The sequence below is a fragment of the Scyliorhinus canicula genome, chromosome 20 (genome assembly GCF_902713615.1).
Source record: "Scyliorhinus canicula chromosome 20, sScyCan1.1, whole genome shotgun sequence".
In the NCBI taxonomy this organism is placed as follows: domain Eukaryota; kingdom Metazoa; phylum Chordata; class Chondrichthyes; order Carcharhiniformes; family Scyliorhinidae; genus Scyliorhinus; species Scyliorhinus canicula.
Window position 1 is genome coordinate 66,522,283 of NC_052165.1, and position 18,604 is coordinate 66,540,886.

General features: G+C 49.7%; 1 protein-coding gene across 2 annotated transcripts in view; it reads right to left on the reverse strand.

The window, feature by feature from the left end:
• LOC119954973 (metabotropic glutamate receptor 8) overlaps positions 1 to 18,604 on the reverse strand; it is a 533,585-nt gene that overhangs the window by 192,860 nt on the left and 322,121 nt on the right. For both annotated transcript variants that reach the window (XM_038780737.1, XM_038780738.1), the window contains exons 4-6: positions 6,021 to 6,156; positions 5,241 to 5,395; positions 4,409 to 4,546 (exon numbers count right to left, since the gene is read on the reverse strand). In XM_038780737.1, the coding sequence (XP_038636665.1) occupies positions 4,409 to 4,546; positions 5,241 to 5,395; positions 6,021 to 6,156 (429 nt within the window). The remainder of the gene's footprint in view (positions 1 to 4,408; positions 4,547 to 5,240; positions 5,396 to 6,020; positions 6,157 to 18,604) is intronic.

The following is an 18,604-nucleotide window of genomic DNA, read 5'->3' on the forward strand; positions in this document are numbered from 1 at the left end:
TGCCTCTGGCAGCCCGTTCCAGATGCTCACCACCCTCTGTGTGAAAAAACTTCCCCTCTGGTCCCTTTTGTATCTCTCCCCTCTCACCTTAAGTTCTAGTTCTAGACTCCTCTACTTTTGAGAAAAGATGTCGACTATCCACCTTGTCTATGCTCCTCATTATTTTATAGACCTCTATAAGATCACCCCTAAGCCTCCTACGCTCCATGGAAAAAAAGTCCCAGCCTATCCAGCCACTCCTTTTCACTCAGACCAACATGTCTTCATAACTCAACAGTTCACAGCATCTCTTCTGTTCTGTTCTTCGTGTAATCTTAGCCAAGCATCAAACAAGTTTCCTGGAATGAACATTAATCATTCTAAGGTGTTTGCTAGACTAAAACTCATTGAAATTCTGTGAGAAGCAACGGAGGAAAGGGTATGCTCCCACCGTCGGTATTCTTCACCTCTTTCCTGAAGTGAGCCTAACTACATGTTAAAACAATGCTAAATTTTAAATCTGAGCATCATGAAATAGCCATCGTGTTAAACCGGCAAAATTGGCAGAATGGTGCGGTTGGAGCCTACTCTCTCTCAATGCTGCATCATGTACAGGGTGATTGTGTCTGGCATTTTGCCATAAATCCCTTTTTGTGGGGTGAGACAGCCGGATGTTTAAACAAATTGGTTCAGATGCTGTTTTAAGTTTGGTGTGAAATATAGCTTATCAGTGGCAGCAAAGGTATTTCCAATTGTTTTTTGGTACTTTACGCTTTGAGCAAGAAGCAGTATATTTCAAAGATTTAGGGTGGATTGTAACTCTTGCCAGCTGGCAGAAATAGTGCTGTGGTGGAGATAAACCTAAGGTGATCACCACAATTGCGCCCTTCCTGCAACAGTTCCACACATGCCATCGATATTCATTGACTCTATGTGGCGTCAGCCCGCTGAATGGTCATGGATAGGCCATGCGTTGGTATGGAGTATATGAGGGGCCATTTGCGGGGAGCGTGAATTAGCAAGGAGGGGCTTGGAAGTCATGGTTTATGGGTGGGATTCTCCAATAATGGTGCTATGTCCCCATGCCGGCGTGAAAAGTGGCGCCAACCAATCCGGCATCAATGGTCGGAACGGTCTGCTTCCTAGGGGGCTAGGTTGGCGCCAGAGTGGTCCGCGCAGCTCCAGCCGGCGTGGAACGGGCCGCGCAGCTTCGCTCATGCGCGGAATGGCCGGCGTGATTCCGCGCATGCGCGGGGGTTCCCTTCAGGACGCCGGCTCGCGGGCAATATGGCGGAGCCCTACAGAGGCCCGGCGCAGAGTAAAATAGGCCCCCACGGAACCAGCCCGCCCACCGATCGGTAGGCCCCTATCGCGGACCAGGCCACCGTGGGGGCCCTCCCCCCAGGGTCGGATCCCCCCCTCCCCCCCCCGCCCTCTAAGAGGGCCCCTGCAGACTCACCATACAGGTCCCTCCATGAGGGACTCGAGTAACCCACGCCGGCGGGACTCGGCCAAACCTGTCAACCACTCGGCCCATCGGGGCCCGGAGAATTGCCAGGGGGGCCGCTGTCAACGGCCCCCGACAGTGCGGCGGGAATCCCACGGGCGCCCGAGAATCAGCGAGAATGGGGAAGCCGGCCTCGGGGCACGATTCTCTCGTCCCCGGAATTCTCCGACCTGCCGCCGGGTCGGAGAATCCCGGCCAATATCTAACATCCAGGCCTAAGTCAGTGGGTCTGATGAGCAACTTGTGCAATATAAACATAAGTTACAATTTTAAAAGGCGTGCAGGAACAGAGATGTGGGCTGTATCTCTTTAAAGCTCGAATTGAGAAAGCCGTTTAAAAGAAATGCAGATGGGATCCTAGGCTTTATTAACAGAGGCACAGATTACAAAAGCAAGACGTTAAGCTATACGATTTGTTAGGCCTGTCACTGGTCTATTGTATTGAACTCTGGGCGCCAGGCTTTGGGAAAAATGCCAAGACCTTGAGAGTGTGCAGAAGAGATTTTCTAGAATGCTACCATGGTTAAGGGGCTTCGCTCACGTGGACAGACTGGTGAATATGAGTTTTTGTCCTGAGAACAGAGAGCATGCTCAACATTTTGAAGGGTTTTGAGAAAATAAATAAGGAGAAATAAGGAGAAGCTATTTCCAGTGTCAGTAAGGTGGGTAACCAGAGAACACAGACTGGCAAAAGAATCAGAGACATTATAGGGGGAAAAAACTGATGCAGCAAATTGCATCAGTTGTTGAAAAGTTGTTAGAAGCGGAATAAATATTTGCTTTCAAAATGGAATTGGACGAACATCTGAAGGGAAACATTTCCAGGTATACAGGGCAAGGACAGGGAAGTACAACTAATTGTACAGTTGAACCAAAGAACCAACATAGACACAATGGGCCGAATGCCCTCCTCACCCGCGCTACATTAGCCTATGGCCTGAATTTTACAGCTCCTCATGATGGTGGGATTTTTCAGTTCCGCCAAAGTCAATGGACCTTTGAACAGCATTTTACAGACCGACCCCCCATCGTGAGGGAGCCGTAAAGTTCCGCCTCTCGATTCAATGAATCGATCTTCCCCACTTTAACCACCCAGTTCCATTCGCGACATCCTTTCAATCGGCACATGTTTCTTTTTTCTGAAAACATCACAGGTTGCTCCCTCCAAGGTAAAAAAAAGTGCAATATTTTTAATAAGAGCTGCGAACCTCTGCAGATCACCATCAAGAAAAACTCTTGGCCATTACCTCTCCTTTCACTGAGCAGCACAAAGACCCATATTTCGAGTTTCGATACATTATGACATTCGCTCCAATCTAAAGTCTGAAAGGCTTAAAGCATGAAAGCTGTTAAGGCCAGCAAACGAAACAATTGAGATAATAAAGCAGCCACAACAGTAGCTCGTTTCTTTGCATGTGAACCCGTGTTAGAAAACAGCTTGATACCGATTACAGCAAACGTCCATTTTCATAACTACATTTGTTTTTGCTTCAGCTAATGGCCACTCCTTCTGTTTTCACTGAAGCCTCAGAGGCATGTGTTGAAACTTCCATTGCTTATATTTTTTTATAAATTGCTTAGAGAGCAGAATATTGTCAATTTACGAATTATATCAAACTCAAAGCAGGAGTCAATTAGCTTAACCAATGTGCACTGATCTAATGTGTGGACTTAACTGGTCCAGCAATATGAACATGGCGGCTACAGCAACAGGGTTCAAAACAGGGTAATGTACAGAGAGTGGTTCACTCCTCACCTCAGAGATTGTCTATCCCCCCCCCCCCCCCCCCCCCCCCAACCCTCCATCCTCTGCAGCGGGTTCCAGAGTGGCAGGCCATACAAAAATGGCATATATTTCGACGGGACCACAGGACCCCGCCCGCAGCCGTTGGCCAGTCGCCTCCCCCACAGGAAAACATGCCGCAGAGAGGGCTGGAAAAATCCAAGTCAATGTGTAGCAGATATGCAACAGCTGAGGAAAATGCAAACACAAGGGGCTGGATTTTCCGATTCTAGGGCAATGCACCCAGCTCTAGCTGCCGATACGGCCCGGAGAATTGCCGGGTCCCTGGCCATGCATGCGCACAGCGGAGGCCTGCAGCGGCCATGCCGTGCTACATGGCGGACGCCGCCCTGCGGACCCAGCCCGCGAAATAGTGCCGCCTCCGTTTGCCGGCTCGCGCGCCCCGGATCACCTCTCACAATGCCCTCAGCCCCTAATAAAACCCCCCCTGCCGACCCTCCCCCGACTGTGGCGGCGCTGAACTGAGTCCGCAATCGCCAAGCCGAGTTCCCGACGGATGAGACAACACGCGACCAAAGCTGTCGGGAACTCAGCCAGTCGGGTGCGGAGCATTGGGGGGTGGACCTCAGGCAATGTCCTGAGGCCATCGATACGTGGCGTGGCATACTCGGAGAGTGTGCCGCTTTGGAGGGGGCGGAGCACTGCCAAAGCAGAGCAGCCCCTGATTTGGTCAGGAACGGTCATTCTCCAGCCGATGGCCGAACGCAATTTCGGTGTCGGCGACCAGAGAATCCCTCCCAGGAACTTTGAACGTACTGGTCAATATTTTCTTTTTTATTTATAAATTTAGAGTACCCAATTAATTTTTTACAATTAAGAGGCAATTTAGCGTGGCCAATCCACCTATCCTGCACATCTTTTAGGTTGTGGGGGCGAAACCCATGCAGACACGGGGAGAATGTGCAAACTCCACACGGACAGTGACCCAGAGCTGGGATCGAACCTGGGACCTCGGCGCCGTGAGGCAGCAGGGCTAACCCACTGCGCCACCGTGCTGCCCTATACTGGTCAATATTGGTGTCAGTAAATAATGCTTCACACCAGCAGCGTGACCTAAATCAGTAGAAACAGTCTGCTGTGCCAAACAGATTTTGCTCTCAATAAATAAACTTCATTACCTGTGCATTTCTTGATCTTGCTATTTCTCTTCCCGTGCCAGCTTAATTTACAGTTGAAGTTCTCCTCCCAAAACTCTGCAAACCAGACATTCCTCCTGTTGTTCTCCAGTGTACGGCTTCTGAAGTACCGATCAAAGCCTGAGGAAGAACCAAAATGGTCAGCTCTGTCAAACAGTGGGCAGCGCCTGAAACTTTTCAAACCATCTGCAACAAGTGCTGTAAGTCATTAAAATGACGGTGTACGCAGCACTGCACATTCTTTTCCTCCCGGCGCTTTAAACATGTTAGAATTTTTTGAAGTCCTAAAAATTTACACCACTGGCAGTGTAGCGAACTTGTGACAGTCTGCAGTGTAAATAGATGAACGTGGTCTGGAACCAATTTCCCTCAACTGCGATCTTTTCACCTCTGGAGGGGGAATATTACCGAGTTTGGCACTTTCCACTCGGCTTGGTCTCAAGTCACGGTGGCACAGTGGTCGGCACAATTGCTTCACAGGGCCAGGGACCTGGGTTCGATTCCTGGTTTGGGTCACTGTCTGTGCGGAGACTGCACGTTCTCCCCGTGTGTGCGTGGGTTAACTCCGGGTGCTCCGGTTTCCTCCCACAAGTCTCGAAAGAATTGCTGTTAGATGAATTGGACATTCTGAATTCTCCCTCCAAGTACCCGAACAGACGCCGGAGTGTGGCGATTAGGGGATTTTCACATTAACTTCGTTGCAGTGTTAATATAAGCCTACTTGTGACATTAAGAAAGATTTTTATTATTATGCATTTCAATCAGAACACAGAAAAATAAGCACTGAGGATGGCTCTCCTTCGGGTGATCCTACCTTCAATTGAGGCTCTCTTGGGGAGGATGGTGACGGCCCCTTCAGCGACCTTTTCTTGCTGGTGTACTGGCGCGACCTTTGAACCCCAGCTGTCAGAGCCCACCCAGAGGAAATGCTTCGTCTGATTGGATCGCTTGGCGGCCTCCAGTAAACGGCTGTGGATAAAAGTGGGGGATAAAAGTGGGGGAAGGGAGGGGGGGGTTAAACCGTGATACTTCAGCTTTTGCTTGGAATTAAGAGCAACCATTGTGGCTCTTTCACCCCAACACACCCCCCCCCAACCATCCCCCAGACATTAAAAGGGCAACAGTGCAACCCATTTAACCAATCATTTTGACAGCCCAATACTTAAAAAGAAAACAGCAGAGACACCTGTTTGAAGCTTGAGTTTGTGCCACAGGAAATGGTCATCTAATCTGATCTAAATCATTCCAACTGTCGTGTTCACTTTGTCACTTTCTCCCACCTCGCTGGTTAGTTTCTGATCTATTTCATTTGCAGGCTTCAGAAAACCAGTTCTATTTCCCAAAGGATCAAGGCTGCAGCCTGAAGTGTAATTGCATTAGAACTCCCTGCGCACCTCAGAGGGAATCGCAGCCATTACAAATCATTGTTTCGAACAGCTTTATTCATATGCAATATTTCTGTGATCTAAACTCTGGCTGAAATCCTTAGCCGTGCCTTTATCAGAATAGAAACTCTCGTCAATTTGACGAGCACTTAGGTTTCCCAGAAGCCCGAATGAAACACAGTCAACTTACAAAAAAATGTAACACGCACCTGATGTCATCTTCGCTTGCAAATATGATTATTCCACGAGCATTGGGGGTTTCCAGCAAGCGTTTGATGATCTTGTCAAATTCACCTGGTTTTGGCTCGCGAGGGATTTTCAGGGACTGCGCAATGCAAACCCTACCTAAGGGAAAAAACATCGACACATTACTCACCAAACAATCAAAAGCAACTGCAGTGGGCAATCGTAAGTATTGACATGTTGGAATATGTGGTCTCTAATCTACTTTAACCTGTTTTGATTTGGACTATCGATGGGTGACACTGAGCTGCCCCAGTATCACCAATAAAAATTAGTGGTCCCCGATGTACCATCAATTCGACTCAAGACACATTTAGGATCCGAACTGTGGCTTTAATCAGCTAGTTGTTAGCCCGGTGGTCGACTACAGAGAATGGCCGACCGCCGGGAAGTCTGGGTACTTATACCCCGCCTCGGAGGCGGGGCCTACTTGCCTCTCGATCAATTGGAGAGCAGTCACATGACTAGTCCCAACCAATCGGACGAGAGGCACATGACCAGCCAGAGCCAATGGGAAGCCAGTGCTCTGCACCAATGGCAGTGCTCATATCCATACCACCACATTCACCCCTTGTGGAGAAAGAAGGGGGGGTTGTAAGTGGGAGAGAGAGAGGGGGAGTCCAAGGACTGGTGGTATGAGCAGTGAAAATTGATAGGGGTGAGCTGCCCACTGGTTCGTGGCAAAACAATACTACTACTACTACTAATAACAGAATAACACAAAAATGTCCAAAAAACGTCCCATGGCCGCATCAGATGGAGACGATCAGCCTGTTGGGTGCCCGTGGTGTTCTGGAGGACCATCGCAGTGGAGCCGGTGATGTCTGGCCGATGGTCGTCCTTACCTCCGGGAGCGTTGGTCGTAGATGTGTCTCCGTACCCCGGGCCGGTGGTGGAGACGCTGTAATCGGGGAAGAGGGGGCATGTGCGCTGGGTCGTGGGGGTGCGGGCGGCGCTGGGGGGAATTGGGGTTGGGGGAGAGGTGTTGGTGTAGGGGGAGAAGGCCACATGCCAGCGGGTGCCAGGTCCCGGAGCAAGACCGTTATCCTGCCGACCGTCAGGATACTCCACGTACGCATATTGCGGGTTGGCGTGGAGTAACTGGACTCGCTCAACCAACGGGTCGGCCTTGTGCACCCGCACATGCTTCCGGAGCAAGATGGGCCCGGGGGTGGCCAGCCAGGTCGGGAGAGGGGATCCTGAGGACGACTTCCTGGGGAAAACAAGAAGACGTTCATGAGGTGTTTGATTAGTGGTAGTACAGAGGAGAGACCGGATTGAATGCAGGGCGTCGGGAATGACTTCTTGCCAACGGGAAATAGGGACATTTCTGGACCGTAGGATGGTCTTCCAAATGGTGCCATTCTCCCGCTCAACCTGACCGTTACCCCGGTGGTTATAACTGGTCGTCCTGCTAGAGGCTATGCCCCTGCTGAGCAGGAATTGACGCAGTTCGTCATTCATAAAAGAGGACCCCCGGTCGCTGTGGATGTATGCCGGGTAACCGAACAGGGAGAAGATGGATAGGAGGGCCTTTATGACGGTTGTTGTGGTCATGTCGGGACAGGGAATGGCGAAAGGGAATCGAGAGTATTCATCGATAACACTCAAGAAATAAGTGTTACGGTTTTTGGAGGGGAGCGGACCCTTGAAGTCTATACTGAGACGTTCAAAGGGGCGGGATGCCTTGATCAGATGCGCTCGTTCGGGGCGGTAGAAGTGCGGTTTGCACTCGGCGCAGACGTGGCAGTCCCTAGTGACGGTCCTGACTTCCTCGACGGAGTAGGGCAGGTTGCGGATCTTAATAAAATGGTAGAAACGGGTTACCCCTGGATGGCAAAGGTCCGTGTGGAGGGAGCGGAGGCGGTCAATCTGCGTGCTGGCGCAGGTACCGCGGGATAGGGCATCGGAAGGCTCGTTGAGCTTCCAAGGACGATACAAGATATCGTAGTTGTGCGTGGACAACTCGATCCGCCACTGCAAGATCTTGTCGTTCTTGATCTTGCCCCTCTGTGCATTATCGAACATGAAAGCTACTGACCGTTCGTCTGTGAGGAGGGTAAACCTCCTGCTGGCCAGATAGTGCCTCCAATATCGCACAGCTTTGACTATGGCCTGTGCCTCCTTTTCCACCGAGGAATGGCGGATTTTGGAAGCGTGGAGGGTTCGTGAAAAGAAGGCCACGGGTCTGCCCGCTTGGTTCAGGGTGGCCACCAGAGCTACGTCAGACGCGTCGCTCTCGACCTGGAATGGGAGAGACTCGTCGATAGCATGCATCGTGGCCTTTGCGATATCTGCTTTGATGCGGCTAAAGGCCTGGTGGGCCTCCATCAACTGGGGAAAGGAGGTGGACTGGATGATGGGGCGGGCTTTGACGGCGTAGTTGGGGACCCACTGGGCATAGTATGAGAAGAAGCCCAGGCAGCGTTTGAGGGATTTGAGGGAGTTGGGGAGAGGGAGTTCCATCAGGGGGCGAATGCGTTCGGGATCGGGACCTATCACTCCGTTACGCACTACGTAGCCAAGGATGGCTAGACGGTCGGTGCTAAACACGCACTTATCCTTATTGTAAGTTAAATTAAGGAGTTTTGCGGTTCGGAGGAATTTTTGGAGGTTGATGTCGTGGTCCTGCTGGTCGTGGCCGCAGATGGTGACGTTATCGAGATACGGGAAGGTGGCCCGTAAACCGTGCTTGTCGACCATTCGGTCCATCTCCCGTTGGAAGACTGAGACTCCATTTGTGACACCGAATGGAACCCTGAGGAAGTGGTAGAGGCGCCCATCTGCCTCAAACGCGGTGTACTATCGGTCACTCGCGCGAATGGGGAGCTGGTGGTAGGCGGACTTAAGGTCCACCATGGAGAAGACTTTGTACTTCGCAATCCTGTTAACCAGGTCGGAAATACGGGGGAGAGGATACGTGTCCAGCTGCGTAAACCTGTTGATGGTCTGACTGTAATCGATGACCATCCGGTTTTTCTCCCCAGTCCGAACTACCAGCAGTTGGGCTCGCCAGGGACTGTTGCTGGCCTCGATAACTACTTCCTTAAGGAGCCTCTGGACCTCGGTCCCGATGAAGGTCCGGTCCTGGGCACTGTAGCGTCTGCTCCGAGTGGCGACAGGTTTACAATCTGGGGTGAGATTAGCAAACAAGGAACGGGGGTCCACTTTGAGGGACGCGAGTCTGCAAACAGTAAGAGGAGGAATAGGGCCGATGAATTGAAACGTCACGCTCTGCAGGTTGCACTGGAAGTCCAGGCCAAAGAGTGCCGGAGCGCATAGACTGGGGAGAATGAGGAGTTTGAAATTTTTGAATACCCTCCCCTGGACTGTGAGGTCCGCTATGCAGCACCCGGTGATTTGGACGGAATGCGAGCCTGAGGCCAATTCAATTTTATGTTTAACTGGGTGGATGGGGAGCGCGCAGCGTCTTACCGTGTCAGGGTGGACGAAACTTTCCGTGCTCCCGGAGTCCAGCAGGCACCTTGTTTTGTGTCCGTTGAGCTGAACCATCGTTGTAGTCTTGGTGAGCGAGCATGGTTGCGACTGGTCAAGTTTGATGGAAGCCAGTTGTGGTGAGAGTTCCAGATCCTCCTCAGTGTCAGAGTAATCGCTTGCAGGGCCTTCCGTGTTGGCCCAAGATGGCGGCGCCCGTGGGAGCCTCGTGGCGGCTGGGGGCAGTGTCAGCGGTGTCCGCGGGCCGGTCGGGGCAGCTGGGGGCGCGACCATGGGACCGTTGCGGGAGCCGGGATGCGGGCCAGAGAGGTTGGTGTGTGGTGTGGGGCCCTGAGGGGGCCCGGGGGGGGGGGGGGCGATCCGCGGTCGCTGCGTTGGACAGCAGCGACCAACTTGGTCTGGCAGACCACCGCGTAGTGGCCCTTCTTCCCGCAGCTCTTACACAGAGCGGAGCGGGCTGGGCAGCACGGGCGGGGGTGCTTTGAGAGGCCACAGAAATAGCAACGGGGCCCCGCTAGTTTATCGGAGTGACCCGCGGTGCAGGCTTGGGGGGGGGGGGGGTGTCGGGGTCCACGGAGGATGGGGTTGGTGCGTGCCATGAAGTCCAGGGGGTCTCGTGGCGGCCGGGGGCGTATGTGCGGGCGTTCAGGTCAGCAACCTCCAGGGAGGTTGCAAGAGTCCGTGCCTCAGCTAGGCTGAGGGTGTTCTTCTCTAGCAATCGTTGGCGGATAGAAGGAGACTGCATGCCAGCAACGTAAGCGTCTCTGATTAGAAGTTCCATGTGCTCCGTCGCTGAAACTTGGAGACATGCGCACGTTCTCCCTAGAGCTGTGAGGGCCTGGTAAAACACGTCGAGGGACTCACCAGGGAACTGTTGTCTGGCCGTCAGGAGATGCCGTGCGTATACTTCATTGACCGGCCGGAGAAAGTGTCCTTTGAGAATCTCCATGGCCACATCAAAATCGCCTTCGTCCTCGATCATTGCGTAGACCGATGTGCCCACACATGAGTGGAGGATGTGGAGTTTCTGCTCCTTGGTGGGCTTGCCGGCTGCAGTCATCAGGTAGCTATTAAAACACGCCTGCCAGTGTTTAAAAATTGCAGACGCATTTGCAGCATGCGGGCTGGTGCGGAGGCAGTCAGGCTTGATGCGAAACTCCATTCCAAAATTCTAGCTGATTAAATTGATGTACCATCAATTCGACTCAAGACACATTTAGGATCCGAACTGTGGCTTTAATCAGCTAGTTGTTAGCCCAGTGGTTGACTACAGAGAATGGCCGACCGCCGGGAACTCTGGGTACTTATACCCTGCCTTGGAGGCGGGGCCTACTTGCCTCTCGACCAATTGGAGAGCAGTCACATGAATAGTCCAAACCAATCGGATGAGAGGCACATGACCAGCCAGAGCCAATGGGAAGCCAGTGCTCTGCACCAATGGCAGTGCTCATATCCATACCACCACAGTCCCCATAAGGACACCTCGAATATAATAAACCAAGCAGAATCCAATTAGTTAAGCAACAAAGCCAAACGTAGCTGTGGTATATTTAACAATATGATTATAGTGTCAAGGAAATAGTCTATAACCTGATTGGCTCACTGGAACATGGTATGGATCTCTCTCAGGGATGGAAAATTCCACAAGAGGAGAGGCAGACATGAGCCTGAGTTCACCATTCTCCACCCGTGGGCTCTGCCCATCCTGGGGCCTGTATATTGCCTCATTGTCAAAAGCCAGGAGGAGGCCCATGAGGAGGTCAACTTGCCCACCTGAGAAACCAACGATGTTAACTTGTCTCAGCTACTGCTCAGATGGTAGAACTCTTGTCTCCGAGTCAGAGGATTGTGGGTTCAAATGCCACTTCAGAATTTTAACACAATTATCAAGGCTGCCACTTCAGTGCATTACTGAGAGATAGGAGCTGCTGTCTTTTGACTATGATGTCAAACTGAGGTCCATCTGTATAAATGCTAATTCCAACTCCATCCGTTCTGCACTGTAAAATCTATGATTCCTTCTGCAACAAGTGGTCAAAGATCAGAAGTGATATCAAAGGCTTGAGGAGTAGATATTTCAAATAACTGAACAGGAGCAACAAACTTCTCATACTCTACATACCTCAACATACGAAAAGGGATTTTTCCAAGCCACAGTTGGGACATGAAGCTTGGCAATCTATGATCTCAGAGTAAGAGTTGCATACACAAGGACATTAAAAATTAGGAATGGGAGTAGGCCGCTGAGCCCTTCAAACCTACTCCTCCATTCAATGAGATCATGGCAGACCTGAATGGAGCCTCAATTTCACATTCCCACCTACGCCCGATAATCTTTAACCCGATTGTTAGTCAAAAATGTATCGAGCTCTCCCTTAAAAATATTCAATGATTCTGCTTCAACTGCCTTATGAAGAAGAGTTCCAAAGGCTCACAACTCTCTCATACAAGTGGTCACACACAAGGGGACTGCCACCTGAGGTTGAATTCTTTGGCCCTCTCTGTCAGATTTTTGGGGTGTTTGCTGGTAAAAAAAAAAGCAAGAATAAGAAAGAACTAGCGATTTCCCCTTCGACAGGGAATGTCTCAACCTGATCAAATGAGGAGTGCAATGAACAAAGGACTATAGCTAGGCCAAGAGGACTCATGTGGCGCAGTATAGTGAAAGATGGCGGTGAGATCTGCGGGGTCATTGCCCACACAATGGTCAACGGAGCAACTGGTGGAGTTTCTGATGGCTCAGTTTCAGCAGTAGAGAAAGGTGGTCTTGGAGGAGGGGGGGGGGGGGGCAGAGCCATTTTGGGCTGCCCTGGAGAGAGTGGAGCAGAGGCTGGGGGTGCAGAATGCAACAATCCAGAAGGTGGAGGAGTTGGTGGCCGACCATGAGGATCGGCTAGCCTTGTTGGATGCAGAAATGCTGATGACGGCGGAGGGTCAGAAGAGAGAAGGTGGGTGACCTGGAGAATCACTCGAGGAGGCAGAGTCTAAAGATCACGGGGCTGCCTGAAGGGCTGGCCATGAAATATGGCTTGGATGTTCGAGAAGTTGATGGGGGATGGATCTTTGACCAACCTCCTGAAGTGGATCGGGCGCACAGGTCTCTGAGGACGAGGCCGAAAGCAGGGGAGCTGCCAAGGGTAATCATTGTACGCCTGCATCGCTAACTGGATAAGAAGATCATACGGTGGCCGAAGGAGACATAAGAGTGTACTTGGGACGGGTATGCAGTTCGCTTCTACCAGGACTTGGGAGCAGAGCTGGCCAAGTGGCGGGCCGGGTTCAATAGGGTCAAGGCAGCCCAGGATGCAGTTTGGGGTGTTATCCTGCTTGTTTGTGGGTCACGGATGCAGGAGTACTACTTGATACCCCAGAGGAGGCGAGTAAGTTCTTCAGAGACCATGGATTGGGTAACTTGTGGGAACATTGGCTTTTTGGGGAAATTTACTACGAAACAGACTGGAAGCTCTGGACTGAGTGTGGATGGGGAACTGTATGTTTTCACGTTAAAATATAATGTTTGGCGTTGTTTAGTTACTCATTTTGTTTAGTTATCTGTGTTAAAGTGGAGTTGTTTGTATCCTTTTGCCCTCCCAGCGTTTGGGAGCAGTGTTGGATATACATTAAAGGGTGGGGTCCTTGGTGGGCTGCATGGGGGCGGGTGGAAGAGAGGAGAGTGGGGATGGCGGAGAGCTCAGGATGGCGGGGGTGGGGGGGGAAGAGCGTTATGGCATGGCATGGATGGAGGTCACCCTGCTAGCGGTTTTGGAAGGCCTGGACTTCCCGGTTGTCAAGGAGAGGAAGGTGAAGGGGTTAGGTGTAATGATCGGGCTGGCGGAAGGGATTGGGTGCTTGGGTTTGATGTATTCTGGGAAGACCCCAGGTCCGGATGGGTTCCCCGTGGTGTTTTAGAAAAAGTTTGGCATGGAATTGGGTCCACTACTAGTGGAGATGTATAATGATTCAGTGGGAAGGGTGAGCTTCCACCCACAATATCTTTGGCATCTATTTCATTTATTTTAAAGAAGGACAAGAACCAGAGGAGGGTTGATCGTACCACCCAATATCATTGTTGAATGTGAACACAACTTTGTTGGCTAAGGTACTGGCAGCACGCATAGAGGACTGCGTGCCAGGAGTGATGGACAAGGAGCAAACGGGGTCCATGAAGGGGCATGCCCAAAGTTGGAGGAGCTCGGGGAGGCCTTTGCGAGGATTATGTTGAAGATTCTGGGAGTAAAGGTGACTCCGAGCCCATGAGTGGCAATATTTGGGTGTCGGTGGATCCAGAACTGCAGGTGGGAGAAAGGCTGACGTGTTGGCTTTTGCCTCCCTGATAGCCCAGAGGCGGATATTATCAGGGCGGTGGGAAACAGAACCATCCAAAGCGGCAGGATGGTGAGCGATCTAGCGGGATTTCTGCACCTGGAAAAGATAAAGTTTGTTATTGGGGATCAGAGGAGTGGTTCTTCTCGATGTGGGGGTGATTCATCGACTTCTATCAGGAGTGGTGAAACATCAACGGAGGGGATTGTCACGGGAGCTATGTTTTTTTTTCGGTTATTATGTTTAGAAAACGGGGCGGGGTTAGGATATCGGGCTTTGTATTCAGAGTGTGGTTTGTGACTGATGGTTATTGGTGCTGCGATTTTTCTGTTAATGAATGAAAATGCCTCAAATATAATTTTTTTTAATGTAATTCATACTGGAGCGCAATTTAACTAAATGGAAACAAAATCCAATAACAAGTGCGGTTTAGTCGGGTATTTCCCGGAGCTCGCAGGATCGAGAAACACCTCACTATTTAACACACTCCCAGTTATATGGGGAGCCTCAGCAGGGAACTCGCAGCCGGGACCCTCACATTGCCCCGTTTTCTGCACTGGGGAGCTCTGCTCGCAATTTAAAATGGCAGCCCGATCTCTAAACCCCACTGGAGCCCCAAACGCAACCCCCAACCTCCCCCGCAACTCACTATGAGGGCATCCCCAGGCCCCCCCAGACTCACACAGGGCACCTTCCACCCAATCACCACCACACCTTGACGGAGCCAACTGGCAGTGCCACCTGGGCACCTTGTTAGTGCCAGGCTGCCAGTGCCAGGCAGCACCAGCAGTGTCAGGGTACCACCCTGCCCAGGGGGTAAGCTTCTGGGGGCCTCCAATCCCCGAGGAGACCCCAACAAGTGCCATTCCATCTGGTCCCCATTTATGGAGACTAGCACTGAACAGCACTCACCCAAGGTCTCCCAGGCAAAGGAGATAGATCCCACACCTCGGGTGCCTTGGGAAACTGCATATTAAAGTGACACTAGCCGTCTCACTCTAATATGCAGATTTACAAATAGGTGACCCCGCCCACAATGGGCAGGATTCACATTGCAGCGTCTCACAAGATCGCATTAGATCATGCAAGGCTTTGCTAGCCGTGTAGCGGTGTCTCCCAGGTTCTATTGGCCAGATCAAGCCCCGTGCGGCAAGCGGCTTTTCAGGCACAGAGTGTCCTTCGATTGTGCTCTATGCCTTTATATTTTTTAGCTAGCTTTCACTTGTACTCTAATTTATCTTTCCTGATCAATCTGTTGGTCATTATGTACTGTTTTTTATATGGTGTCCAATCTCCTGACCCACCATGCACCTTTACATAATTACATGCTTTTTATTTTAGTCTGATAGTATCTTCATACTTCATACCAAGGGGTGGGTCCTCCCCTTGGAAATTTTCTGAAATAACTCAAAATCAACAATGTTCTTCAAGTAGTGTAATTGCTCTACATCTACTGAAGGGAGCATTCACCTGAGGAAGGAGCAGTGCTCCGAAAGCTAGTGTTTGAAACAAACCTGTTGGACTTTAACCTGGTGTTGTCAGACTTCTTACTCTACTGAAGGGAGAGATGGGGCCAGGAACACATCTTTTGAAGCAGTATCACAGGCTCAGAATGCAGCATCCAATGTGCATTTCAGCTTCAATTAATTGCACTCATTGCATCAGTGTGACATTTCGACTGCCCAGCTCACTTTGACTGCTCACTTCACACTATTGCCCAAACGACACCCAGTCTGCAGTCAGAGCTCTGTTGACGTGGTTCTTAAGTCCATGCAAACACAGATACAGGACAGAAACTCTGGATCAATTCACCTTCCCTCATATCCAGTTTTGTCTGTGTTGACTTGGCAAAGATTGGGAACTCAGTGAAATATTAAGAAGTCGCATTTATTATAGCTCCTTTCACCTCAGGCCATCCTATGGCAAGTTTGCAGCCAATGCAATATTATGAAGTGTGATCACTGCTATAAGGTCATAAGATATAGGAGCAGAATTAGGCCAGTTGGCCCTACTGCTCCACCATTTGATCATGGCTGACCTCATCCTGGCCTTAACTCCACTTTTCTGCCCGTTCTCCTTAAACCTTCAGCCCATTACCAATTAAAAATCTGTCTAACTCCTTAAATTTACTCACTAAAACGATCACTGCAACAGACAGACACACAAAACTACTCGGAAATACACAATGGGTTATTCAGGACAAAGCTGTCCTGCCACATGCGAGAGATTGCAAGTGACCCAGGGTGCCTTGCTACCAGAAGTCCATTCAATTATGTTCAGAAGATGTGCCTCCCTGCATGGTCACTGAGAAATGTAGATTTTTTTTCCAAATGATTGATTTCCAGGGGGATTGTAACACTTGGTCTTCCTCAGTAGATCCTACGTGGAGGCTATATCCTTTCTACCCTTTGTTCCTGTCCCCGGCCCACCTATTTATAATGTAAAAGGACGCAGCCAGTTTTCACGTAGTCACATCCCTTCTGCAGCAACCTGCCACTGGCTGCCTGGCCAGCTTTGAGGTATTGGTTGAGGGAGAGGGACATATATTGGCCCAGACATCGGAAAGAATTCCTCTGATCTTCTTCGTCGTGCAATGGCATATTTTCTATTCTATTCTATTTAACATCTGGTATGAAAGACAGCACCTCTGCGAATCTGAATGGATTTTCTGTTCAAATCTCTGGAGAATTCACAACCTTTCTGATAGCGAGGCGAGAGTGCGAACAGCTGAACCATGGCAACTCTGCTTCCTTACAATTAACAATAAATTTAGAGTACTGTTGTGATGTGGATTTGCATCACTGGGAACTGTGAAGAAAAACAATCTCCAATGTATCACTGTACCTTTTCCAAGCTTCGTCTGCTTATTTCATTCCACTTTTTTTCGGGACGATTGGCCAGTGAGGGTCAAATATGAAAGTACGTTTTTATGTAATAAATTTATAAACTGATTCAAAACTCAATTTGCAATCATTTGACGACTCTCATTAATTACATTTTCCTCGGCTCAATCTGAACCATGTTTCGGAGATGAAAGGCCAGTGTTCTAATAAAACCAGTTCTTCAATCCTTTCATTGACAGATTGCAGATTCAATTAATTAAACATTGATTATAAGATATGGGTGTTTACAAGAACAAGATTACATTGGCATTGCAATGGCTGTAAGATGTCAGCACCACTGTTGTGGATTTTGGCCTCAATAATGAATTGGTTATGGAGATCTTATCTCAGCCAGACTGACGAGTGAGCTTTTACAGTTTGTTGGAGTGGGAGGATATACTGTCGTTGTGTTCATCTTACTCACACCGAATACTTTTCCTGCAATAATCTGGCTGCTGAGCTGATGAAATGTCTTAGATCGGAAACATTAACCGTTTCTCTCCACAGACGCTGCGAGGAATTATGGCATTATCTGTTTTAATTTCCGATTTTCATGGTATCTGCAGCATTTTGCTTTTGCGTTGTGGCCTCTAATCTTTTCTGCTTCTCCAAATTATCAGTTCGCAACATGTTTACTTTCTTTAATCAATTAAGCAGCTCCAATCGAAGAGACTAAGGTAGAATTTTCTTGAAGGTTCTCCGAATCTCCCAGCATAACTTCCTTGGAAGACCAGTGGAAGCCCCAGAGACACAAATTAAACAGCTGTTATTGCTGAAAATTGAAAGATCTCTGAAGATACTGAGTAGCAACATGCAACATGTAAAGTTGCCATAGTCCCAGATGACCATAGGCTGCTTTCCCCTTTTGACAGCGAGAGCTGACTGATGATGAATTAACCTAAGAGCCACCACATTTCAGGCGAGGGGCAGATTGAGAAGGCACAGCCTTCATGAATAACTTCCGGTATTTCCAAGAACAAGATGAATACCTCATGGATAACCTCTGGTACGGGAATTGAACCATATGCTGTTGACCTCGCTCTGCATCATAAACCAGCAGTCCAGCCAACTGAGCTGAATCAGCAAAGTGTTCTACTGGAAATTCCAAAGCCTCAATATTTGCACCTTCTCTACCAATTCCGCAACCCCCCCTCCCCCGCCTCTCAGCTTTGGCTTATATCAAAGCAGATTCTTCACAACCAGGCATCCCAACTGACCCTGAGTTAAGCTTTCAGCCTTATATCATTTTAGTCATAAAGACCGCCTACTTCCACCACATCATCTGTCTCTGCCCCAGCTTCACCCCATCCATTGTTGAAATCCCTATCCACGCTTCCGTCACCTCTAGATTTGATCAAGCCAGTGCGCACCTGACTGCTGCATCCCCCACCCTCACAACACCCTCTGCAACTTACAACTTATCGAAAACTCTACCGCCTGTATCCTGCAGACCCGTTTGCTCATGAGCCCTATACTGACTCTCAGGTTTCGCGACTAGGGGCTTTTCACAGTAACTTATTTGAAGCCTATTCGTGACAATAAGCGATTTTCATTTCATTCATTTTCATTTCATTTCAATATGTGGTTAACATATTGTACTAACCATTCACCACTGTATTACACTGTATCACGCTGTTGCCCATGTGGGTTCCACCTATGGACCATTGTACAATATTACACAGAATGTATCAAGTTGGTGCCTTTGTGGGCTCCGCCCCCTTGACGGGAGGTATAAAGAGCAGCTGCCCTGTAGGCGGCTCTCACTAGCAGAGCAGGCACTGTTCTAGTCGATTAAAGCCACAGTTTACATTTACTCTCTGTCTCATGTGAATTAATGGTCGCATCAATTTAATCGACTACAACACCACAATGGAATCGGCCCTCAAACC